At 32.7% G+C, this 21,516-nt stretch overlaps 1 protein-coding gene and 2 long non-coding RNA genes across 19 annotated transcripts in view; 2 read left to right on the top strand and 1 right to left on the bottom strand.

The window, feature by feature from the left end:
• Window positions 1–21,516, top strand: part of LOC136271267 (uncharacterized) — a 144,404-nt gene that overhangs the window by 36,581 nt on the left and 86,307 nt on the right. The gene's annotated exons all lie outside the window — the stretch shown is intronic.
• LOC117682408 (uncharacterized) lies at window positions 1,087–15,508 on the bottom strand. 14 transcript variants are annotated; one of them, XR_010709150.1, is made up of 13 exons: window positions 14,917–15,506; window positions 12,346–12,464; window positions 11,320–11,441; window positions 10,360–10,493; window positions 9,888–10,098; window positions 8,295–8,384; window positions 7,840–7,932; window positions 6,171–6,263; window positions 5,844–5,936; window positions 5,071–5,128; window positions 4,405–4,539; window positions 4,047–4,130; window positions 1,087–2,285 (listed from the first exon to the last, which is right to left on the bottom strand). XR_010709150.1 is itself a non-coding variant. In XM_066070862.1 (11 exons), exons 7-11 carry the CDS (start codon window positions 7,892–7,894, stop codon window positions 4,118–4,120), a joined length of 312 nt encoding a protein of 103 aa, XP_065926934.1. In that variant the 5' UTR covers window positions 7,895–7,932; window positions 8,295–8,384; window positions 9,888–10,098; window positions 10,360–10,493; window positions 11,320–11,441; window positions 12,346–12,464; window positions 14,917–15,508; the 3' UTR covers window positions 4,045–4,117. The 14 variants fall into 14 exon arrangements, 1 of the variants encoding a protein (XP_065926934.1); XR_010709161.1 differs by lacking the exon at window positions 4,405–4,539; XR_010709153.1 differs by lacking the exon at window positions 10,360–10,493.
• On the top strand, window positions 17,242–19,126 carry LOC117686143 (uncharacterized). Of its 2 annotated transcripts, none has more exons than XR_010709278.1 (4): window positions 17,242–17,688; window positions 17,830–17,908; window positions 18,062–18,199; window positions 18,304–19,126. It is a non-coding gene; the product is annotated as an uncharacterized lncRNA (long non-coding RNA). The 2 variants fall into 2 exon arrangements; XR_004599421.2 differs by having other exon boundaries at window positions 17,248–17,688; window positions 17,850–17,908.

Genomic DNA, 21,516 nt, shown 5'->3' with positions numbered 1-21,516 from the left:
TGAATAACATTGATAATAAGTACACATGTAAGAAATTGACAAAGTTTAAAAGTTACTCTGGGAGCAAAAATGACTGATCAAATGCATGGCAAAAAAAATATTAAAGGACGAACAGGATTATGCAGCTAAAAAAAATTCAAAATTTTCAAACATAAAGACATTAGGATGTCGTCTGCAATACATATCACGTTTAGGGGCCACTTTCTTGCCTTATAAGAAACAAAGGTAATCACAGATTACAAAGCACCGAGACGAGGCATCACCTTTATAAAGCATCACCTTTATGAGACCACCTTTATCATATTACCTGAAAATCATAGTTAATGATCTTGGATATCTATGGATACTGTTTCGAAACAATATCATATTACTATATCATATGTAAAAAAATTGGATAATATTCATATGTTCATTTCATATATCAATATAAGATACACACATATAATAATAAAAATAAAATACTGTAATAAATAATGATGCAATATGATATTGTAACATATGATATGACATAGTGTCATGTTAAATACATTATTGCATTTGATCACATAATACAATATCATAATATATGATACAATGTCATATCACATAATACATCACAATTTTGTAACACATAATATTATATTGTATACTTAAGTATGATATTGTATGATATTATATCATATTTGATACATAATATGATATTGTATCATAAGATACAATATAACTTGATTCAACATTGTATCAAATCATATGATACAATATCATGTGATACAGTAATATATTATATAATACAATATCACTTTATACAATATCGTATCATATGTTACAATATTATATATTCCAATATCAAATAATACTATTTCATGTGATAAAATAATATATTATATAAACCAATATCATTTTATACAATATCATATCATGTGATAAGATATTATATATTACAATACAATATTGTATCATATTATACCATATTAAATATGGCAATATAATATGAAACAATAGCATGTGATAAAATAGTATATAATACATTATCATTTTATACAACATTGCATCATAATAAAAAATACTTTACATTACAATATAATGATACAATATCATATCATTATGAACAAAAATATTGATACAATATCCTACTAACTTTTTATAATATAATATATGATATAACATTGTATCATATAAAACAATAGTGTATCAAATCTGACAATACTATATCATATGAATCATGTTATATCATTTAACAACAAACACATCTATCAATCAGGTTAGAGTGAGGTAGGATATTCTTTTTAAACATCCTTGATAATAGAGATCGGGATCTGAAACTGAAGCAACCTCTATGATTCATTTATATTATAGTTAAATTAACTATGCAAGCTATTGTCTATAAATCATGTGACCTGTTCCAAAATAACTAAACCTCATCCAGCATCCAAAACCTATGACTCAGATTCGGCATTCAAGCCTGCCAGATGCATCAGTATCATAAGACGCATCATCAATTCAAGTTTGGTTAAGTTAGGACCAGTCATTACTAAGATATATTTTTAGCATCCTTGATTATGAAGATCAGGCTCTGCATCTGAAGCTACCTTTGCAATTCATTTATATTATAGTTAAATCAACTATGCAAGTTTGAAATAGTACTAAATAAATTTAATATATGACCTGTTCCAAAAAACATAACCTCATCCAGCATCCGAAACCTATGGCTAAGATTCAGCATACAAGCCTTTCAGGTGCATCAGTATCTTAAGATGCATCATCCATGCAAGTTTGGATCAGTAGTAATTTAGAAATTGCTATCAAAGGCCACCTGCACCAAAAACTTTTTCCTGTTCCAAAAACCTTAACCTCCAGCATCTAAAATTCATTGCCCAGATTCAGCATCCAAGTTTTTCAAGTTCATAAAAAGGTCCAGATGCATCATCCATGCAAGTTTGGTGAAGATAGGACAAGAAATAACTAAGATAAAGGACCTGCAACAAAAACTTTTACCAGGTCCGGATGCCAACGCCAGCAGTATAGCATAGTTCCCCCGAACTTCGTCTCTGTGAGCTAAAAATAAATTATCATACATGCCCTACGTCTTGTTGTTACATTACAGTTACATTATATGTAAAATGATGAGATTCATGTTTGCTTTTTCATTGATTTCATTTCATTTAATTTTTTAAATGTCCTAAGTCTTGTTGTTTTTCTCTCGTTGAAGATTTTAGATCTAATCTTCAAAAATTTGGTCCTCTCATCAAGCCGTTCCAATGAATACATTTCATGTTTTTCCAAAAACTCCTGGATTTCTCTTTTACCTTGAAAAGATTTTAAAAATAATATGAACAATCAGAATTATTATATTGTTACATATTCATGTAAAAAGGATAATACCTATGTATAGATTCAAGGCATACCATACTCTGTATGGTTTTTGCTTCCACTACTTCTTGCTGAATATTTTGATTTTCATAAATACATTCATGCTCGAACTACATTCATCCACTTATATGTCAAGATTATCTGTTTTGAAATGCCCCCTCTACCTCTTTAGGCTTCAATACACAACCCAAAATAGAAAGCCTATAGGGATTTTGCATTGCATCGGCCATGAAATAGCCTGGATGACATAATTGAAAAATTGTATGAGGTATTTCAAGTGGGTTCCGAATGGTGAAAAGATGTTAACATTTCACATTATAAATCTCCATGAGAAATTTGTTTCTATTCCTGTAACGGTCACCTGAGTAGCATATAACCCATACACAAACTTGTCGAGGAGTCTCATATATGCATTTAATTAATTAGGTTTTATTCTGGAGTAGAAAAATTATAAATTAGTAATGACGGCCACCTCCCTGCCTGAAATCTTTCAAAAAGAACTGTGAAACCTACAATTTTGGCAAAAAACTTAAAAGATCGGGTCTACAAAATCATGAATTCAGTTTCCTTTCAGGTGTGTGGGAGTAAAAAGGATAATTTTTTAACATTATATGCAATAACACCTATACATCCATTTTGGCCCTGCCCTAGAGTTAAAACCCATACTCCAGGGGACATGAAAATTAAAATTTCAGTAAAGGACTTCCTGGTAAACATAATTATAGGTCAGTTTTTTATACAGATGTGTGAGAATAGAGAAGAAAATGTTATAACATTATATGCATTAACACTATATTGCCTCCCCCCTCATGTCCTGAACCCCTGACCCAGGGGCCATGAATTTTACAATTTAGGTAGAGGAGTTAGTGTACATCGTAACCATGTATTCAGTTTTTTGCCCACATGTGTGGGAGTAGAGAAGAAGATTTTTTAAGATTTAAAACATTTTACTATATGGCCATATTGGCCCCACCCTAGAGCCTGAACCCCTGACCCGGGGGTCATAAATTTCACAATTTTGGTAGAGGGCTTCATGGACTTTATAACCAGATATATATATATATATATTTATATGGGAGTAGAAAAGAAGATTTTCTAAGATTTAATACATTTTTACTATATGGCCATATTGGCCCCACCCTAGAGCCTGAACCACTGACCCAGGGGTCATGAATTTCACAATATGGACATCATAATCATGCATTTAGTTTTAACAAATATATATGGGGTAGAGAAGAAGATTTTCTAAGATTAAATACATATATACTATATGGCCATACTGGCCCTATTCTAGAGCCTGAACCCCTGACCCAGGGGCCATGAATTTCACAATTTATGTAGAGGGCTTCATGGACATTATAACTATGCAACCAGTTTTTTCCTAACATGTGTGGGAATAGAGAAGAATATTTTTTAAAATTTGGCTCTTTTTTTGCAAATTTGGCCCCACATGTGGCGCCCTGGGGGTAGTAGAGCCATGAATTTTACAATTTAGATTCCTCTCACCATAGAGATGCCTCACATCAAAAATGGTAATAATCAGCCCTGTAGTTTTTAAGAAGAAGTTAAAAATGTAAAATTGTTAAGGCACGATGCACGATAACGGACGAAAACGGATTGCAATAAACTCAGGTGACCTAAAAATTGCTAATTCATCAAATTGTGGATAGATAGACCAAGCAACAAAGATATATCACCTGAGCTGCTTTTAGTCTTCTTGGCTGCAACTGGGCTTGCAAGAACTTTAGTTCCATTATCATCTTCGATCTCAAAGAAGCACTCTGTAATAACAATATCACGAATATCTTACTTTGCAAATACTAAGGACAGGCATGCATAAAACGTAATGAAAAGAGCAAACATTATGGATGGGTTTTAATTATTAAACGATGCAAATCAATGTACCATTGTCATCTTAAAGAAAGAAAGAAAATTATTGAGAAAAGTTTTTATCATTTCAATAATATGACTTCTATTACCCCCCCCCCCCCCCCACCACCACCACCACCACTACCACACACAGATTCACACAAATAAAAAAAAAAGACTGATCACCTTGTGGTGTAACATCCGATGCATTTGCATTTCCACTCTCGCACGGTTTGGACATCAAATCTTCTTCAGTCACATGTGATTCAGGTGCTGTACTTGGACCTTTAGGATTGTGCACATGTAACTCCGACACTCACCCTTTTAGATAAAATTTCAAAAATGTATACAAATACAAAAATTATTTAATGAAGAAAAAAGAAAAAGAAAAACATACACAGTGATTTACCACACTAAAGCACTGCCCATATGCAAATGTGGGGGTATTTTACCCAGTTTTCAGCTTAAGTGTAAATTTTCCCTTACATGTAAATAATCCCTTTTACAGTATTGAAAGTGGTACTCAGCAAATGTTATTAAACACTTTACATTTTCATTACTATCTGAACATTTCTTGAAAGTCAAATGGAATTGTGCACTACAGCCTCTGTCACAAGTCACAAGGAAATAACTCCATCTATACATTGTCATTCAAAAGCCAGAAGCCTAACACCTAGCTGCAATAATGTAGCCCTCTCCTGTTTTTTTTTTTTTGGTTTTTTTTGGGGGGGAGGGGGGGGGAGTAAACATCAGTTATAAAAAATCGGAGAGGGCTACATTGTTGCAGCTACATATGTATGACTATCCTATTATCAAACAAGAAAAACATTCACAAAATAGATTGAAACAAACCTATCAAGTTGACTTCTTTCATCACAGGAACTGAGAGAGGGAAAACAATGGTATGGAACTGCAAAAGATCAAAGAATCGTTATTGCATAAATAAAGTTTAAAACAAGAAATCTTTTAAAGAAACAGTTGCCCCTTTTGTGGCTTTATCAATCTTAAAATGATTACTTTCTTTCACAAGTCAAAATTAATTATTCTTACTAGACTTTGACCCGTGCGTGCACGGGTTGACATTGCATATGATATCGGACATTCACTACATCGACGCACCGTATTGTTTACAATTACAGAACCAAGCTTTAAGCCTACAATAATGCTATTAATTTCACTACACTCTGCTTAGTTATAATAATCTGACAGGAATGCCTCCCATATACCCGTAATGTAGCAGAAAATTGCAGAATCGCTCCGAATCGATTTTTGAGAAAAATAATGAAGTTGTATTGAAAATAACAGTCAAATTATTCATAACAAACCATTCTGAGGCTGTAAATACTTTTCATCTAAATATTTAATTCATATTATTGAAGGAATCAACACTTTTTTGCTCGCTTCAAAATTACACACCATGTTGATATTCGGATCTCTTGGGATTTTACTCTAACACAGTGTATTTATATTTAGGAATATTATTACATATAGGAGAATTTATTACATCCATTACATTCCACTCATATCATGGAAATCAAATGCATTATCACAGCATTAGGGAGACCAGACAAACATGTTAATTGTTATACATAATAACGTTGCAACTTTGATTCTAATTCATTTACTTTGTTCAAAATGCTCACTGTTTTCTCTGAGGTTCAAGATGTCCTGTTTTTCCATTGCGTTGCGGCTAGCTCTCAATAAATCTGTGGTGGACTCTGTATAAAAGTACTAATATATTGTATTGTAAATACAAGTTTCAACATTTACTTTTTAAATCATTGCAAATTTTATTCCTTATGACTAATTAAAATAAATATTACAAATATATTACCGGTACATCCATTACATTCCACTCATATCATGGAAATCAAATACATTATCCCAGCATTAAGGAGACCAAGCCCCAGGATCACATAATAACATTGCAACATTTAGTTTAATTCATTTACCTTGTTCAAAATACTCAGTGTTTTCTCTGTGGGTCAAGATGTCCCGTTTTCCCATTGTGTTGCGGCTAGATCTCAATGAATTTGGGGTGGACTCTGTAAAAAGTACCAATATATTGTATTGCAATTTCAAGTCTCTAAGTTTACTTCTTTATATCATTGCTAAGTTTATTCCTAATGATTAATAAAAATAAATATAACAAATATATTACATCCATTACATTCCACTAATATCATGGAAATCTAATGCATTATCACAGCATTAGGGAGACCAGACAAACAATTTTATTATACTTTCATGTTAAATGTTAAATACTGAAATCTGATTGGTTTAGACGCAGTTGGTAATCCGTTCTATTACCCTCAGCGTTAGCAACACACTTGGCAATTGGTAACACAACGAACTGTTACATGCGCTTAAATTATGAGCGTACGGTTTGTCGTAGAATTTACTTCATTTCTAAATAAAAGCAGTAAAATTTTCTTTAGAAATAAGACATTCAGTAAAATAAAATGAATAGTGCCTGTTTGGGAGGGTATCTATTGAAATTGACACCCCTCGAAAACCATTGTCAACCTCCGCTCACTGCTTTACCTTAGGGTCAAGCTGTCCTGTTTTTCCATTGTGTTGCATCTAGATCTCAATGAAACTGGGGTGGGCTCTGTAAAAAAGTACCAATATATTGTATCATAAATACATGCTTCTAAGTTTACTTCTTTATCTCTTTGCAAAACTTATTCCCAATGACTTATACATGTACTTATAAGTATAACAAATATATTACATCCATTACATTCCACTCATATCATGGAAATCAAATGCATTATCACAGCATTAGGGAGACCAAGCCCCAAGATCACGAGCAATCTTAGACTTGAGTAGTAAATTGTACACTGCCAGTGGCGTAGCTACCATGTATGCTTATATGCCTGAGCATGCACATCATTTGGGGGACAAATCAGTAAAAAAATAAATAAAGAGAAAAAAAATATAAAAAAAGAATTCAAGTATTAAGGTCCATACTTAGTTATTCCATCAGCCCGTTTCCGTCACTCGGTCCTACTTTATCCGAAATCAATGCTAAACAAAGACGTATTAAGCACCAAATATAGCCACACAATATGGTCTTAAAGTACCATATTAAAGAAACAGTACACAATGCATGTACCTAAAAAGGCAAATATTTATTTTGCAGTTGAACTTAGTTTTACACATTTTAAATTTCCCCGATAGAATATCACAGCTTTATTGAGATATTCATTACCACAAACTATGTGAAAATGAACTTAAGAATAAAAGCTTTGAGTGGGTCAAAGGCAAATGTCCAAAAAAAATTCTTCTTTCAACTTTTAATAAGTTTTGTGATTTTATTTTATGCCTAAACTATAGCCAAAACAATTTTAACTGCCTAAAAATAGGCTTAAATAGTAAGCATTCCTTTCAATTTCTGCTTTAATTTTTGGTGTTAAAAATCGTCAGAATCCATGAGCTTCCAGGGGCTTTCGCCCCCTGGGCTTTGTCCTGGACCCACTGGGGGCCTCATGGTGGCCCCCACACCCCCTGCCATTTTAAGCATGCACTTCGTTTCAGGTCTAGCTACCCAACTGACTGTATTAATGTTTCTTGCTTAAAAACATAATAACATTGCAACATTGAATTTAATTCATTTACCTGCTTCAAAATGCTCACTGTTTTCTCTGAGGGTCAAGATGCCCTGTTTTTCCATTGTGTTGCGGCTAGCTCTCAATGAATTTGGGGTGGACTCTGTAAAAATACCAATATATTGTATTGTAAATACAAGCTTCTACGTTTACTTTTTTAAATCATTGCAAATTTTATTCCTATTGATTAAACAAAATAAATATAACTGTTACAAATATATTACATCCAGTACATTCCACTCATATCATGTAAATCTAATGCATTATCACAGCATTAGGGAGACCAGATCAACATGTAGATTGTTATACACAACTACATTTCAAAGTATATCTAGTTAATATAAATGGATTTACTTTAGTCTGAATTAAAATGACTGGGCTCTCAGCCTCTTGTTCTTTCAGGTATTTTTTGCAAAGTGAAAATGGACTGCAGATGCAAAATTATTCTTTAAATAATAACATTACCCAAAACCTTCTTATTTTCATCTGATTCAGAATCAGAACTTGGCGAGTAGTTTGATACACTAAATGGGTCAGAATCCACATCAGAGGGAACTGAAAGAAATTAAAACAATATTATAAATTATGAAATTTTCTTTCATAAACATTCATCAATTATTAGTTTACCACATTTGGTAATTGATGTTTCTTTTTTATAAATCTGACAACAGACCACTGACTAAATCAAACTTTTCAGCCATGGTACAAAAACAAGACTGTACCATTATTCAGTGAAAAATGAATTCCAATTCAGATTGATGCTTAAATTAACTAACCTACCAAATCTGATAATTCTATGTAAATGTATATTTTTCAAGAAGTACATTCTGTAAAAAATTTGCAAAATATACATATTTACTACAGAAACAGATTTTGTAATTTATCTAACAAAAAACAATTTTTTTCTGCAAAGGAGACCCTCCACATTAGTGACAGATTCACAATGCACACTGACTTATATTAATAGCTTTTTGTTGGCATCGATGTTAGCGCGAGTGGGTCATGATGTGGGAAGAAGTTGGGGTGACTGGAGAAAACCCACGTGTCCAAGCAGGCGACCAATGTACCCTATCATATACAACAACTGTCGATCATGGGGATTAAACTTGGGTCGCAGTGGTGATAAGCAGGTGCATTGTCCACTGCACAACTGGACACCTCTTTCAAGCTTTTAATTTAATAGTGCTTGATAATGAAAACAAAATAAATCTATTCAGGTCAGCACAAGAACCGTATATAATGTTAAAATTGAAAGAAAATAAAACAACTATAAACAAAATAAAGTGAAATAAAACCTAACAAAACCATTACCAAAATCAAAAGGATCACAGCCTTTTCTGAAATCAATCAAAACTAGTACCGGTAAAAACATGTACATGAACAGGGGCTAGTGTTGTCACGATGATTGAATTTCAATTAATGATCAGTTGAAAAGGTTGTCGATTTATCATAATCGATTTTAGATTTTATAATCAATTATACTCAGTCTGGGTTTATTACATTAATATTATACCTATCATTTTGTTTTCTAATCTGTATTGAATGAAATGAAAACTGTTGTGAGCTGGGGGTTTTCTTCAATCTCAAAAGATGTGCAACATTCTACCTAATAAAAATACAGCAAAAGTCTTATAAGCTTTTAAAAGGAAGTGAAAATAGCACTTATATATTTTAGATTATACATAGCATAAAATTTAGTGCCCCATATTATTGAATTTAATATAATTTGTTACCGATTCGATTATTGACCGATCATCAGATGGCAAGAGACAACCAATTCTGCTGATTAATTGATCACGATTTTTAACCTATTTAACAACACTAACAGAAGTTTTAGGCTTGTTTTTCAAAAAAAACATATAAATTATCTATTCTGATACTTTTTAAATTCTTGAGAAAAACCTATTTTTTAGATTAGTTTAAAACAAATCAATGTACGAAAAAATGCAAAAACAAAACCAAAGCCAGATAACAAGATATCCAAAGCCTGATTGTAAATCACTAAACTCTCTCTTAATAATTATTTTTTGTGTATAATTAATCCAACCATTTTCCTACCTTGCTGCGCCACTGCAAGCTTTTCCCATCACAACCATAGTCATATACATGAAGTATCTCTTCCCCAACCACAATGTCTCTCTTAGCAAACAATCATAGGTATTCCCTTCCATTAAACACTCTGAGTTTATGGTGGAGTTTGCATCATCCTTGCCATCATTTACAAACTGGCAGATACATGTATGGTTGTTCACTCCTGACAGCATCAATACTACAGTGTACATAAAAAGAAATCAAACCTTAAATAAGAAGCATATAATTACTGGTATTTTTGCTTGACTTAATTAGAATTGTTTATAGTTATTTCTAGAAACATTACTGCCATACATAAATGTTAAAATATTACATTTAGCTGCAGGTCTGTATCTCCTGGTCTGAAAAAAAAATTTGGATAAACGTTGCTTCAATTTTTTTTTTTACATCAGGAGCTACATACCTCCAGCTTCATGTAAATATGTATAAATCGTATTACCAAAGTTCTTTTCCATTATATTTATAGATAAATATTTTGTCTTCAGTCTCTCCTCCCCATCCTGTCCTTTTAATGTTTCTCCTGCAGGAGAAAATCTCCACTGACATGACTGGTTGTGCTAATAACTCCAAAACCTACATTAAAACCACAAGCACCTGTGTGAAAGCATTGTTTATATGCAAAGAAAACTTTTGGATTCATAAACATTTACATTAAGCCCCATTCACAATTGGCGTACGAGCACTTTACAACTCTTTGCGATCGGAATGTTTTAGATTCGCACGAGCTCTCTCATATATTGCATGAGGTCTCGCATTTGTTGCATGCGTTTTAGTGCTTGCATCAAGTCTCCTTAAAAATTGTGGACATGCACACTATTCAGACGCGACTGAATGCGATCCAAATCATCGCAGTGCAATGCACGAACAATATATAATACGAACATTTTACAACATTTTGTATACTCGCAAGAGTGCAGGTGCATGATTTTTAAAGGTCATAAGATGAATCGCTACTGTAGAGAGAGAGAGAGAGAGAGAGAGAGAGAGAGAGAGAGTTGAATGTGATAATAGTCTACCATATATCATATGTGCATGTTCTAGTGAGAACATACATTAAATTGGTAAACAACAAAATATTTACAACCATCGACCATTTCTAATGCTATCATGTATGAAACATGTCATGTTATTCTAATAAATCAACAATTACAGGGGGAAGGGCGCCCCGGGTGTGCATAAACATTAAAATTAATACAAGTATCAAAAAGTAGTTTTAAAAGTGTTGCTACATTGGTCATGCTTCTGGATTGAATGTTCTTGAGAGCACATTGTGCACAACGCTGTGTAATCAAGACATAAATGTTTTGCCTGGTCAACAGATCACACTCAGCCCAACGGGAATCTGCAGACACATTGTTTACATTATTATTAATCATCAAAAGCCAAAATTTTTACAAACCTGATAATATCCGAAAAGCCAAACGAGAGTGATACTATGATGTCACATTTGTAAATGTGGGTCACAATTGTAAATGTGGGGTGAGCATCCCGGTTGTAAACATGGAGGCCTGACTATCTTACCTATAATAAGTCAATTCGTACATAGAATAGTCGGCTATCTTTCCACTATACAAGTGAAAAAGAGCAACTGATCTTAATTTGCTTTTAATTCATTTAGGTAACAAGGGGTACATGTACATATATCTACATTACGTACATAATTAATTTAAAACAATATTACTGGTACATAATGATATAACTGTAATATAGAAAATTCTTCATGTCGATCTATTTACATAAAGCGACATTCTTCGGTTAACTTTTCTGTCCATTTTCAATAAACTAGCTATATAATTACAGGGATTTTTCAGCCTTTTTTTATTTTGAAAATGCCAATTTTTTTGGAATTGGGAAAATTGTATCGACAATTTCATGCAGTTGGGAGAAATCATATGTTGCATACATCATGATTTCTGAATTTATTATCATAATGGAAAATCAAAGAGCTAGACTTTAATTGAATAGAATCTAATTAACTTCACAATATAGATATATGTATAATATTCCTATATTTAGTTATTAGAACAAGTCTTTTTCCCTGAAATAAACACCTTCAACACTGGTCATAAAAGTATTACATTATTAAGAATTTATCAACATCCCCTTTTAAATTAATTGAGAATGTATTTTTCTGTTTGAAATATTTCATAACATTTACCTTTTACTTTTATATCAGTCTAGTGTGTGAAAAAAAAAAACATGTACCATTTACAGTACTGTACTGTATACCACAAAATAACGATGTTTTAGAAAAACAGAGGAAAATCGGATTAAAAGTTGGCGATGTTTACAGCGTGTTTGGAAACTTTTATGACTGCAGTTTTGCTAAATGGGTTTAATCATTTGTTAATACTGAACATTTATGGACATTCTGGTTATTTTACGAAGTATTTTTTGATAAGAAATAAACATAAGAACTATTTACCAGTTGGGGAAAAATACTGCTATACTAATTGGGATCATAATTTGGACAGCTGCTGAAGTGAACTTATTTCCAATTGGGAATGGGGACGACTTTTGCTCTGGAGAAGGTACTGATAAATCCTTGAATTACATAGTACATCTATGGGCAGCGGAAAGGGCAAAAAATACATTTTTACAAAATCAACGACAAACTAAATTCAGCAATCTAAAATAATATTATCAATGACCATAAATGCAAAACAAACAGTCTTCTTTGCAAAATAAATGTACAAAAAAATCAACCAAAGGTATTTAAATACAAATCAAACACAAAAAGTAAAACCAACAGACATAAATGTAAAACGAACATACATCAACATGAAACAAGCGGACGCACAAATAAACGCCAGGTGGCGTTTTTTGGGAAGCAATTTACGTCATCGATTATTGGAATCCGGGATGGTTCGCACCTATTCTGTTTCGCCCTGAGATGTTTCCCACGTCAATGTTTCGCACCTGCCTCGGAGCAAACCATCTGACTGTATTATAATGTAATGTAATGGAGTGTTGATTTAATTAGAAATGTACATGTATATATAGTTAGCATAGATCTATTTTGGGGACCATTTAATTACATAAATTACCGGTATCTGCTTGAACTTTACATTACCCAACTGCATCCACTATTTAACTACGATTTTTACCAGTCTTATTCTTATAGCAAAAGTGGGGTTAAATATTATTTCCATTCCCATTTATTTATTATGATTTATTTAAAATTATAAATAATATTTTAATGACCTGTTTATACTCGTACATTTGTTCCAAATTTCATATTTGGATGAAAACATATGTATAATCAAATATTGTACAGTCTTATATAAAAAAAAAGTCATTTATTTGTTACCCATAAACATGATGATATACAAATATCTGAAAAAAAACATTTTTAAAATGCTACAAGACATATGTACATTGTGAATTAAAATTAAGTGCATGTATCAGAATACTTCAAGCTTATCGACACATAGGCTTCGGAACCGGGGGGGGGGGGGGGGGGGGGGGGCTTTTTGCAAAGTTAGACCTAACCATTAGGCACATAGCAGAGTAGACTGTTCAGCCCCCCCCCCCCCACTTTTTCTCGCAGGAAATATAATTGTTCCTTAATGTACCTTGAAAGATTGAGAAGTTGGAGTCTTAGGCATACTAGCCCCCCCCCCCACCCCCACCCCCACCCCCACCACGGATTAAGATTTTCATGATTAGGGGAAAATAATTTTTAATGTAGGTTAGATTTTTTCTTTTGGAAGCATAGTTTTACTCCCCCCACCCTCACCCCCCTCCCCCACGGATTAGGATTTTTATGATTTTGGGAATTAGGTTTTTCTCTCTCAATATTTCTGAGGATCAGTCTAGCCCCCCCCCCCCTCCCCCCCCCTTTGTCAGTCATTTGTTGCATTTCGTATCACTTTAATTTTACTGGGTGGAAGTAATGCAAAATTTACAACTTGACATCTTTGTAAATTTTGTATTTACTGCCATCCGGTAAATAAACAATTTATAGAATAAAAAAAAGTCGGATAAAAATAAAATATTTAACGAGTTTGAATGGATAATTCCATAAAAAATGGATACAGGGGAGGGGGGGGGTAATGTTAAGTTCAAGCTGATAATTTATGTAATTAAATGATCCCCAAAACAGAGCTATGCTAACAATATAATATTTTACATTTGTAATTAACATTCCCAAATTTTTCATTATAAAAATACAGGTAATTCTCAAGTGAAAGACAGGCTATAAATGTTATTACAACACAGTTCACACCTCTTGTTCTTAACCATATAAAACGACATGGCTTAATAAAATTAGTAAATAAAAATCCTAACCAAGCAAGAACGCTCTCTTGGCCGTGCATGAATAAAGACAAGCACTGTTTCAATAGTTTTTTTTAAAAACATATTTCAATTATTGTATAGGTAACAATTAATTTCAGAGGAATGGTAATACGAGAAAAATATCTAAATACAGTGAGATGTTTCGCTCCGAGGCAGGTGCGAAACATCTCAGGGCGAAACAAAACAGGTGCGAACCATCCCGGATTCCAATAATCGATGACGTAAATTGCTTCCCAAAAAACGCCACCTGGCGTTTATTTGTGCGTCCGCTTGTTTCATGTTGATGTATGTTCGTTTTACATTTATGTCTGTTGGTTTTACCTTTTGTGTTTGATTTGTATTTAAATACCTTTGGTTGATTTTTATGTACATTTATTTTGCAAAGAAGACTGTTTGTTTTGCATTTATGGTCATTGATAATATTATTTTAGATTGCTGAATTTAGTTTATCGTTGAGTTTGTAAAAATGTATTTTTTGCCCTTTCCGCTGCCCATATACATCAAACGTACAGTGGAAATGAAAATCATGCTTTTATTGTTAACTTCGTTTCGAATGTCCTCGAAGATTAATCAACATTTGGTGTAAAATAGTCAAGTTGCACACATTATCGCCCTATTTTATTTGAATATTTTAAAAAAAAAACTTCATAAAAACATTACTTTGTTCAATTGTAGTAGGATTATCAAAAGTACTTACCATAAAATGGCTTTGATTCCTAAAAGGCAACACGCTGGCGTTAAAAGGTCCATTGTTTTAACCCGAGACGTTCCGAGAGTACTCGGAACAAATGGCGGAGAGCACTTGCCAAATGTTCAAACATGGTCAAGAAATTAACGACTTTTTTTCTAGTTAGGCTTTATACATAAAAAGTGAAAAAGTATTTTGAAAACAAGTTCATTTAGAATAATTAAAGGCTAAACAAATTATATATGTTAGATTTTTTGCAATATTGCAAGTTTTCGTTGGTCTCCTAAATGCAGAAAAATAGTCATTGCTAATTATACGATGGAGGCAGATTGAATTCCTTTTTACGAAAAAATATAGACAAAAGGCAACTATTGGATGTCAAATAATAGACACATTGATGCATTTTAGGCAAAGACACACCGTTCATTCATTTAAAGATAAGCCAATTACATTTTAGACAAGGTCAAAATAATACGGAGACCAAAATATGTCTCCCTAATCTACTGGTCTCCCTAATAAAGATAAAATAATACAATCGGTCTACCAAATGCATAAGTCAGGTATATATATATATATATATATATATATATATATATATATATATATATATATATATATATATATATATATATATATATATATTATGACATGCAATAATACTTTCACTATCATTAGTTTGATACTTTGTGTGCAACTTCATGTATATCCCCTTCAAATGGTATGTATCATGGTTCAAGTAGGTATACATCATGAAAATTGAACATCTACTTTGATTATTTATTTGGAAATGTCCCAACAGTAAGTCAAAAATATTCTGAAAAATATATTTTTAGAAAATATTTTTTTCCGAATCGACATTTGATTAAATTAAGCATGTTAGCATGTATGTGTGCAGTTATTCTTTTAAATTTAATGTTATATATTTTTATTCTTTGCCAACCTTTAGAAGTTCAGATATAAATCGCAGAATTTTGATAAAGAAAAAGAGTTTTAATAAGAAATGAATCATTTGTAATTGTCACACATGATTCGAAAAAAGCAGAATGAATACAGGATGATTTTTATCCAACGAATTAATTAAATTTACTGAATTAATGCAACTTGATCTGATACAGAATTATATCCAGCAGAGGGAGGGATCTTTTATAAGGAAATAACTTTTTCCTGACAATCCTTCTCTCATTGTAATACATCATTCATTCTTTCTTCCTTAATTAGTGTGCCGCTGTGAAGATTCGCTACAATGGCTATGCGTTAATGCAACGACACAACATACAAGTTTGAGGATATAAATGATTTTAAATTTTCTCTTTGATCTTGATTATGCCCCGACTAATATTATTATCTCATAATACTAACAGAATGATTCATTATTCCTTAAATAACTTTTATTTAAAAGGAAAGGTTAGGTATAAGACATTTATAGTAACATAAATAGACTTAAGTTTGTATTCAATACAGACTCTATCTTATAATCTCATCATTAGCTGTAAAAGCTGAGGCGTTTTAATTCAACAGACCGAACACTCGCAGACGCTCTCCGAAATTCCCTTTACCTGCAACATGAATTTTGACAAAAGCTGGCGAGCACTCGCTCTGTTGAACAAGCCTCTGGTGTTGTTATGTGGACAGTGTTAATTCCCCTGCACGTGCATTGAGGCATCTCGGTGACTTCAGCAAAACCACTTTAATAAATTTTCTAGTGTAAAAATAAATGCATAAAAAAATCAATTTGACAAACATTTATTTTAATTTGTGTAGCATTGATGTACAATTTTAATCATCTCAGACAGTCCAGATTGACGGCATATCGCCAAATGCAATTTGTTTTGTTGGAGGTACATGTAACAGGTTAGAAAAGAGAATTTGTTTTGTGTGAAAAAATGTTGGTTTGAAGGTAGCTTTCGATATCATGCAATACAATATATTTGAAAGAAAAACATTTCAAAGATTGGACATACATATTTTTTTATCATACCTTGCTAGCATAATTAAATAAAGAATAATAAACAATATTCTATTCATAATAACATGCACATATGGCACATGTATCGCACTGCATCAACTAGATGTATACTTATAAAAATCAGTGTTAAACTTATAGTATGCATGGTCATACAATACCTTAAACCTCAACTCAAGTGTTGTTACAATGTTAGCCCTTTTTTGAGGTTTTAATGTCGCAGTATTTCCCTTTGACCTTGCTAAACCATTAAGCAGAGGTTTGGTATCGCAATAAATAAATTAAAATATAAATGAATAAATTAATAAATAAATAAATAAAGATAAAAAATACATTTAAAAAAACATGTTCCACTTCACTCGCTTATTTGTGCATCATAAAGCTGGACAAGCTTCCATATTTTAAAAACACATTAATGTTAACCTCCCGATATGTTGATCATAAAGTTAAGAAAAACAAAATAGTGGTCAACATCATGTTTCTTGAAAATATAATCATTTCATCTCTTCTTTATTTGCCTAACCTTTCGATTTAACGCAGGATTTTAGTGACACAAATGTATGTTACATGTATTGAATAAATCGTAAAAACAGGAAGGAGGAAGTTTTATGAACATTGAATGACTTTTTATTCTATGATCCTAGAACATTTGCTTTAATTTAGGTAGTCTCTTCGATATAACAGACCTCTTTGATATAACAATATGGTCTGTCTGCAACTGTGATGAATTGCACATTAGTGTATAACAGTTTGACATTGATGTTTCTGATGATAAACATTTCCAGCAATGATTGCGAAGCTATCCCAGAATGTAAAGAGTAAGACGAGTTCATTTGTTTTGGTTACATTTGGATTATTCTAAGTGATACAAAATGTTCTAATAAAATGGAGAACATTTAATTTAAATTGTATTAATTATTATCTTTTGTTTTTTCTGCAAAATATTAAATATTTTGAAGATATATTCTTTTACTGAAAGGAACTTTAAAGGATGTTGTGAAGGCTATTTGTTTAACACGGCGACCACCAGATGCGAACGTAAGTCAAATTATTCAAATGCAATAAAAACATTTGAGTTATCGCCATTATAATTGTCAATGTAATCTTCAATGTAATCTTCACTATTCAATAGAACAGCAGTAAAGTTCCACTGTAAAACATGTAAATCAAGAAGTTTGTTTTAATTAAAAGTATGTATGCCAGGATACAGTGGACTGAATTGTACACTTAGCTGTCCTTATCCTTTATATGGATACCGATGCCAGGGATATTGTGACTGTAGCAATGACACGTGTGATGTATCAACAGGATGTAGAACAATCACATCAGGTATTTTACAATTCAGGCAGATATTCTGTGGAGTAATTTTAAAGTAAAAATGTTGCCATTTATTAATCTTAATATTATTTGTACCTAAATATTTTCATTTTTAGCACCTCTAGATACACTATCCAATGCACCCAACCAAACTTTCAGCAATGTAATGAATAAAACGGAGACACTTTTAAAGGTCCAGTCAGATGTAACAAGCAGCACAATTGGTACACGCATTCCTGCTTCTAATAAAACCTTACATGTTTTAATAATACTCTTTGGTGGCGTTGACATTATATTAATATGTATTCACTCAGCAATTTGTGTGTCTGATCGACGAAGACCGAAAAGAAATATCGCAATGGAGAACACAAGGAATATACCCGGAAAAAATTCAACGTATGAAAATGTGGAAATTGCACATGTATGTTAACTTTATAAACATGACATTTATTAACATTGACCTTGCTTCTCTAAGTTTTAATAACACACATAATGTTTTTGGTGTTACAGTGTTGAAGACTTTATCATGAAATATTTACATTTTCTCATGTTTTTGTCTGTGATGACACTACGAATCGATTTTGGATTGTTGTGTCCAGTTAATTCAAATGACGTATTGTTGGGGCGAAAGCAGTGTTTTCATTGTTAAAAAAATTGTCATATACATAAATTTGTAAATTCTTGTATTACAAAATCTAATAATTACAATGTAATAAAGTTTAAGTTTAAGTGCATTTGAAAATGTTTAAATGTGGTTTGATACTAAGTACTTTAATGTCTAATAAACATTGATACTAATTTTTTTTTTTAAATTAACAACCCATTTTAGGCACTTTAAGTCCAAACAAGCGGATATAAACTGTAATCAGTTGTATATTATGAAGTTCATGTCAGTAAATTAAAAGCAACGTTTCCCTCAAAATAAACCCGGAACTCGAAGCGTTATGTCTGCTCATTATTCATGTAATTATTTTTCCGTTTCTAAAGTTTCTATCATATTTTATTGATCACATTAGACTTCTAAAAACATGTTTCAAAATAGAATGTATTAAACATTGCATGAAATCGTGATTTAATCTTCCATGCATTTTTGGAATTCTGTGGAGGGTATACCTAAGATGCCGTGAGAAATGAGGGTGTTAATTTCCCATTGTGACACGTCTTGGTTACCTTTACTATAAGATTTGTCTGTGCTGTATCAACGATGTAGAACATTTTGGATGGACGTTTCTTATGCAAATGAAGTACAAGAGTTCTGTACCCGAGATAAATCACTGATAAAATATTGCTACATGTTCTTTTTGGATTATACTGACAACCTTAAGCAGAAAAAAAACATGTATAAATCGATAAACAAACTTTAATGTAGCTGATTGGCAAACCCCTCCCCCCAAAAAAATTATGCAGGTGTTTTGAATTTAATTTCCAATGCTAGATTTGGAGTTCCAATTGGCAAACAAGAGGCCCATGGGCCACATTTCTCACCTGAGGAACAATAGGTATGATAAAATCAGCTTAATGGAGTCATAATACAAACTATCTGGACAATGTACAATAATACATGTAGATCCTGTATAAATAAAATTCATTTTCCCCACTGGATATTCTTATGTTTATCATCATTAGTCCCTTTTCTAACAGGATGATTTTATAGTCATATCACATGTTGAGTGTTGCATCCTTAACAATTGTTTACACATGTAGATGGGAAATTAAGCTACATCAAACTCTAAACCTTCTTGTGGGGCCGAAAAATTGTCCTGGGGCCAAAGTCTTTACAATTATAAAGAATCATCCGGCTGATAAGTTTCTGAGAAGAAGATTTTTAAAGGTTTAATCTGTATATTCCTATGTAAAACTTAAACACCCCCCAATGTAGCCCCACCCTACCCCAAAGGATCATGATTTTCACAGCCTTGAATCTACACTACCTGAAGATGCGTCCAAACAAGTTTCAGCTTTCCTGGCTGATTAGTTACTGAGAAGATTTTTAAAGATTTACTTTATATATTCCTATGTGAAACTTTAACACCTCCTCTAATGTGGCCCCGCCCTACCCCTGGGGATCATGATTTTCACAACTGTGAATTTACACTACCTGAAGATATTTCCACAATCGTTTCAGCTTTCCTGGCTAATTAGTTTCTGAGAAGAAGATTTTTAAAGATTTACTCTATATATTCCTATGTTAAACTTTGAACCCCCATTGTGACCCCACCCTACCCCAAGGGATCATGACTTTCACAACTTTGAATCTACAATACCTGAGGATGCTACCACAAAAGTTTCAGCTTTCCTAGCTTAATGGTTCTTGAGAAGAAGATTTTTAAAGATTTACTCTATATATTCCTTTGCAAAATTTCGACCCTCCAATGTGGCCCCACCCTACCCCCATGATTATTACAACTGTGAATTTACACTACCTGAGAATGCTTCCACACAATGTTTAAGCTTTCCTGGCTGATTATTATTTGAGAAGAAAATTTTTAAAGATTTACTCTATATATTCCTAAATAAAACTTCGACCCCCCCCCATTGTGGCGTCAACCTACCTCCGGGGATCATGATTTTCACAACTTTGAATCTACAATACCTGAGGATGCTACCACAACAGAGTTCAGCTTTCCTAGCTTAATGGTTCTTGAGAAGAAGATTTTTGGAAATTTCTCAAATTGCTTCCTTAATTTCTAATTACCTCCCCTTGAAAAGGGATGTGGCCCTTATTTTCACAACTTCGAATCTCCTTTGCATGAAAATGATTTGTGTCAAGTTCGGTTGAAATTGACCCATTAGTTCTTGAGAAGATGTTGAAAATGTGAAAGGTTTACGGACAGACGAACGACACACAAAATGTGATCAGAAAAGCTCACTTGAGCTTTCAACTCAGGTGAGCTAAAAGGCTTTGTTTGAATTTGTGAGATCCTGGAGAATGTTTTCACATGTAAAACGTTCAGATTTAACTTTCTCTCTCGGGAGATCGGTATCACACGCTGGTTTGTTCATATGTGGATCCAAGATCTTTGACACGTCCATGTCGATCTGTTCACTGCTTCTCTTCTACTTTTTACACTTTTCTCGGCCCCATGACCAGTGCGTCACTTGATTTTCTGCTCAGATACTCCATTCATGTACAACTGCGTAGCACACGCACGTTTTCCACTATGATTACTTAAATGTTCTTTTAATCCACCATTCTGAGGTTCGTTTTTAATAAACGACTTCAGTTTATTTACTCCAACCACCTGTTGTACAACACGAATCTGCTTTTCATCTGTAGAAGGTAATGGCCATCTATAAAATGCACCGGTGTATAGTAGAATAATGACCCC

This window comes from Magallana gigas, chromosome 9, assembly GCF_963853765.1.
Source record: "Magallana gigas chromosome 9, xbMagGiga1.1, whole genome shotgun sequence".
NCBI lineage: Eukaryota > Metazoa > Mollusca > Bivalvia > Ostreida > Ostreidae > Magallana > Magallana gigas.
This window is presented reverse-complemented; position numbering and strand designations above follow the sequence as displayed.